This window comes from Embiotoca jacksoni, unplaced genomic scaffold, assembly GCF_022577435.1.
Source record: "Embiotoca jacksoni isolate LCO1_2020_lvr unplaced genomic scaffold, fEmbJac1.0.p SCAF_24, whole genome shotgun sequence".
Taxonomy (NCBI): Eukaryota; Metazoa; Chordata; class Actinopteri; family Embiotocidae; genus Embiotoca; species Embiotoca jacksoni.
Window position 1 is genome coordinate 6,310,350 of NW_027185375.1, and position 5,670 is coordinate 6,316,019.

General features: G+C 45.2%; 1 protein-coding gene across 1 annotated transcript in view; it reads left to right on the forward strand.

Annotated features, from left to right (window-relative positions):
* The window catches only part of efnb3b (ephrin-B3b), an 80,014-nt gene extending 74,553 nt beyond the window's left edge, over positions 1 to 5,461 (forward strand). Inside the window, exon 5 of the mRNA XM_069159215.1 lies at positions 3,273 to 5,461. Within this exon, the coding sequence (XP_069015316.1) occupies positions 3,273 to 3,697 (425 nt within the window). The 3' untranslated portion in view covers positions 3,698 to 5,461. The remainder of the gene's footprint in view (positions 1 to 3,272) is intronic.
* The last annotated feature ends 209 nt before the right edge of the window (positions 5,462 to 5,670 follow it).

Below are 5,670 nucleotides of genomic sequence, written 5' to 3' on the forward strand. Positions count from 1 at the left end.
TCAGCCACATATCTGAAATGGTTGTTTTGACTCCTGACACAACAGTTGCGCTAGAATTTTTGGATCCTCATGTGAATACGATCGAAATCGTCTCGAAATTCTGCCGCTCATTCAGAGTTCTTCATTGTGTTTGCTTGTCTCATATGGCCCTCACTTGAGATGTAAACAAATCTAAATCCATTATTGGGAGATGAACGAGTAATGCTTTCTGAACACATCATCTCTGTCACCCAATTTGCCTCAAACTCCTCTCAGGCAAATCAAAACACATCGTACTCTCGCGGCTAATACGCTCTTTACAGATGTCCATCGAGGATAACCATCCATAAATTTGTTTCAAATCAGAGGGAAAAGGAGCTCCTGATGATTGTTATCTGCTCAGTGTGAAGAGAAGCAGGATTTTTTTATTGCAATTTTTTTTTATTTAATTTTTTTTTTTTTTATTCCAAAATACAAATAATAAAGTCTATAGGCAGAAAACAAAGAGGTGGAGATAGTTTTAGCTTCAATATTTAGACAGGAAGTGTCATTTTAGATACGGTCTCATCAGGTTTCACTCGAGCCTGGTCGATGTGCATATTGGCCAATCGATTTTTTTTTTTTTTTTTTTTTTTTACATCGGTCACAGATGTATCTGTATCCACGTTTATCTCGGCCCATATGTGCAGATGTGTTTTATTACACGACATATTGCGGAGAACATCTTTGAGTAAATTAGAAATTAATTTCTGTTGGTTTATTTTTGATAGTTAATCATTAAATTCTCAATGAAAAGTTGAAATAAAAAGTTGTGAAAAGTTTGCAATTTCAGTGGACTGATGTCACAATAAACTGCAAAATATCCTGCTTCAGTTACATATCCTTTTCAAGTGTTTGATAACCACATTCCCAGGATTACTGAAAAAAAAAAAATCGTTTATATATACACTATGGATGTAGTTGGATATATAGAGATATAGTATATATATATATATATATATACACACTATATATATTAATATTAACCCACCCCAAAAATCCATTTCACCCGTGTTGTGCAGAGCAGGGTGAAGGGGAGGTGAGGCTGAGGTACCTCCAGTATATATGACAGGATATGTCAGTATAAACCCAAATCCAGTTATTTCTGTGAAACAAACAGATAAAGATACAGATAGTATCTGCATTAATCCGCACCTATTACAGTCACTGGTCACGACGAGGACATGGTTTGAATTTCACCTCCTATTGCCAGAGTTAATGGAAAAGCCTCAAGTTTTCCTTCACAAGCTGTTCTGCTTGTTTTGTATTTGGTCAGTAAAAAAAATCTTCGGAAAACTGAGATTTTTAGTTTAGTAATCAATGAAGATGGATATACTGATATACTGCATTCTCTCTTCTTTATGGAATTCTAGATTTGGACTTTTCATGCACATCCCTTTTTCTTTTTTTTCTTTTTTTAAATTTTTTTTTTTACCATGGAGCATACATTGATGAGAAAACCTCATGTGTGAAGCAGCATTGAGATGCCGTAATGCATAATGTACTCTCTTAAAGAAGGTATTCACATAAAGGCTGTTCATAGAAACAAGCACTGATTCACACTTTCATTTCAACAAATCTTCTGAAATTTGCATGCACGTGCAAACCAATGTGTCAAGCGGTATAAAATGAGTCCAAAAAACATTTTACAAAATGTATTGTAAAACCGAATACTTCCTCCTGAAATGGGAATTATAATCTGGAAATCCAGCAGAAAGAAAAGACAGCTGGCCCAGAACCAAACGTAAGACCATGTTATCACCTGGACCTGCTCTTTCATTGCTGACCTGTTGCATGTTTCATCTCCAAGGTGAAACGTACTAATGATATGAAACGGATAGAAGAAAGAGGGAAAAAAAGTCTGAACTTGTGTGATAAAAAAAAAAACGGGGGGAGAGGTGTGAAAATAGGGGGAGTGAAAGGTGGAGGAAGAGGACATTATAATGAGAGCCGGTGGAAGGCAGCGGTCATAATGGAGATGGAGAATGAGGGATGTTGGGTTAATGGAGGGAGGAAGAAAAGCAGGAGGAGGAGTAGGGAGTGTAATCGACGTCCGGCATTAGTGCTTTTCTCCCCAGTCGGTCCAGCTCAGCAGGGGGCCAGTAGCAGCAGGTGTGTGTGTGTGTGTGTGTGTGTGTGTCAATATCGTAGTGTGTGTGTGTGTGTTTGTGTGTCTGTGTATGTGTTGCTAGGCACTGAGCTCCGAGCAAGGTAGGTCATTACAGCTACAATAACCCGAAGATAGAGAGAACCACGGAGCAGGGGAGGGCGAGGAAGCGGCGGAGACGCAGGAGAGAGACAGACGGGGAGAAAAGAAAGGGATGTGTGCCAAGAATAATGATGGACCAATCCAAAGGCGCTTTATAGCAGAGACTCACATTACCGGCCTTAACCAGTTCGCAACTTACATTCACACGGTCCAGTGCGAGAGCCCCCCCCTTCACCCACCTGCCCCCCATTTTCTAAACATCCAGACAGATGCACAAACACACAGGCACACACACGCGCACGCACACCTCCAGACCATCATTCACCTGCTGAGTTCTGACCCGACCTCCCGCGGTGGAAACTCTGAGCTCCGAGGCTGTGAAGATCTTAGGTTTCAGACAGGCACACAACAGACAGGGGGAGCAACCGGTTGACAAACAGGGAGATAGCGGGACAGACAGTTTGATCAACAGACAGACAGATGAAAAGACAGGCAGGCAGGCAGGCAGGCAGGAAGGCCAGCGGGCAGGCGGAGTGTGTGGTCTGGTGGTGGAGGCAGAGCGGGTGAAGCTCTCTTCATGTGGCTGCCTGTAATACAAAGTAAATACAGTTGTTAAGGTTAGGGAAATAGAGTGTGTTACCTTGATACACACTGCGGCTTAGCCGGGCTGTCCCACAAGAGTATATACTGCACAAGTACACTCACTCGCCACGGACATTCCCCTCCATTTTATATGCGCTGCTGTCCACTTCATCACGTCAATAAAGAGACCACATGTAAGCCTCCGTGAGATCTGCTGCAGACTGGCTGCATACCGCTGGGCAAGGTCTCCGCTAAACCAGCGCCATTACTCTTGTTATTGTGGTGCAGATTCACAAGGAGTGGTATGTTTATTCAAAAGCTCATGAAAAAACACAAATTGTGAAAGCAAGCTGTGTTATTGCTCTGCTATATTCTGATTAAAAGGCATACATTATATAAATCAAAGGGCACTGCCTGTGATGTTGTGGGTATTGGAGTAAGATTGTTCTGCGATTTGTTTCAGGTGGTGCAGGAAATTCTACCCAGCCCCGAGGGCCGTTCGACGAAGGCAGAGGCGAGAACGGGCCCCTCCAGGCGTCCAACATCGCCCTGATCGCCGGCGCCGCAGGAGGCTCCGCCTTCCTCCTGCTGGTCACCGCCGTCATCTGCGTGGTGTGCTACCGGCGGCGGCACGCCAAGCACTCGGACACCCACCACCCTCCGCTGTCGCTGTCCTCCCTCACCAGCCCCAAGCGGGGAGGCGGCGGCGGCCTCACCAGCTCCAACAACAACGGCTCCGAGCCCAGCGACATCATCATCCCGCTGCGGACGTCAGACTCGGCCTACTGCCCGCACTACGAGAAGGTGAGCGGGGACTACGGACACCCGGTCTACATCGTCCAGGAGATGCCGCCGCAGAGCCCGGCCAACATCTACTACAAAGTATGAGACGGCCGCTGCTCCGGCCGACTGGACACACCCACCTCCCTCCGCCCGTTACCAACCGATCCCCCTCCCCCCGCCCCGCTCCAAATGAAGCCACACCGAAGCTCGCCATCACTGCTCCAACCCTGATCCCCTCAATACTACCAGTATTGTCCCCCGGACTCCCACTCACCTCCCTGTGAGCCCACACCCCTTGGCACACACGGTTGTGTTTCTAGCTGAATACACCACCCCACCCCATTCGCACACAACTGGGGCCACTAAGTGTGTGTAAAGGGCAATGTTGTAACCGTACATAGCCCTTCTTAACAAGGCCCTCACGCACGGGCAAGAGCCTCTGAGTGCCCCCTTCTTGTTAACTCAAAGCTAAATGAGCCCCACCCGCGCCGAATTGAAGAGTCATCCCTTAAACGCCAGGGTGTTTGTGTGTGTGTATGTGTGTGCGTGTGCGTGTGCGTGTGTGTGTGTGTTTGCGTGTGCGTGTGCGCAGCACACACTGTTTTTCTAGGAGTACGGACCTGGCGTCGGGACACGTGACGTTTTAAAAAAAATTTAAAAAAAAGCTAAAAAGAGAGAAAGAAAACCACACCTTTAACCCCACTTAGCGCCGGAGAACTCTGATTCGCAGAGGTTATACCTGCCTAGCCCGCCGCCCCACCCCTTCGCCCACCAGAGACCGGCCCCTGCCACTAACTCAACGATAGGATTCTAGTTTGTTTGTGTTTGTTTCTCCTGAGTAAACGGGGGGCCTCGGACTCGAGCCAATCAGCACGTCCGAGCTGCGGTCACACGACCAATCCCAGGCCCAAGGAGGTCTGAACCAATCGGTGACACTCAGAATCTTGTATATTTTAATAATGCGTGTGTCTGTCTGTGTGTGTGCGTGCGTGTGTGCGCGCGCGCGCGCGCGGCCGTGCGAGCGTGCATACGACTCGGATAATAATTATGGCGCTGCTGCTCCACATTTAGACGTGTGCGTGCAGTTAGTGTGCTTCAGTACAGCAAGTTTGCATAATGCGTGTGTGGGGTTTAGTTTGTGCGTGCGTGCGCGCTTTGTGTGTGAGTGACTGTGCGTGCGCGTGTGCGTTCTTAGACTTGTCTTAAATACCAAAACACAAAATAGTGAGCGAATATCAAAAAAAAGTGAGATTTTTTATCGCTATCAACACTTATAGATTATATATATGAATATCCAGTAAATAATTTCTAGATGTTTTTTTTTGTTGTTGTTTTGTTTGTTTTCTATTGTTTATCTTATTTTCATCCACTCTGTTAAACTACACTTCTGTTGCTAGACATTTTATTTTATCTGCTGTTTTTGTTTTTCACAACTTAGAATGACCTTGTTTCCTTCCATATCCCTGAGTTGTATATTAATTTAATCCCTTTTTTTTTAATTATTATTATTTTCCAGTGAACACAGGTTGTTTCCCTCTTCCCTCTCTCATTCACTCCCTCCTTCTCCTCCTCCTCCTCCTCTTTCTCCTCCTCCTTTTCCTCCTCCTCCTCTTCCTCCTCCTCCACCCTCCCCATCTCCCTCTAGGGTCTCTGAACTCTGTGTATATTTTTATAGCTCCTTGTACTATGCTGTAGTTTTGAAGTTTAGACCTCGTTTGTGGAAGTGTTGAGGTAGAACCATCTATGAAAGTTGTTCTTTTTTCTGTTGTTGTTTTTTTTTTTTTTTTTCAAACGTTTTTTTTTTTGTTTTGTTTTTTTCAAACGCAGAAGTGAAAAAGAAGTTCGGGGAAGGGGGGGAGAGGTAGTGACGGCGGGGGGAAAGGGAAGCGAGAGGGGATGAAATGGAAAAAGAAGAATAAAGGAAAAAAAAAAAGGCGAGAGAGAGTGGTGTCTGGGGAGCAGGAATAAAGCGGCGTCTGAATGCAGAACTTAAAAAAAAAAAATAAACTAAAAAAAAAGAGAGAGAGTGAGGGATACGAGGAAAGAAAAGACTGTGGAGGAATTACACACTTAAAGAA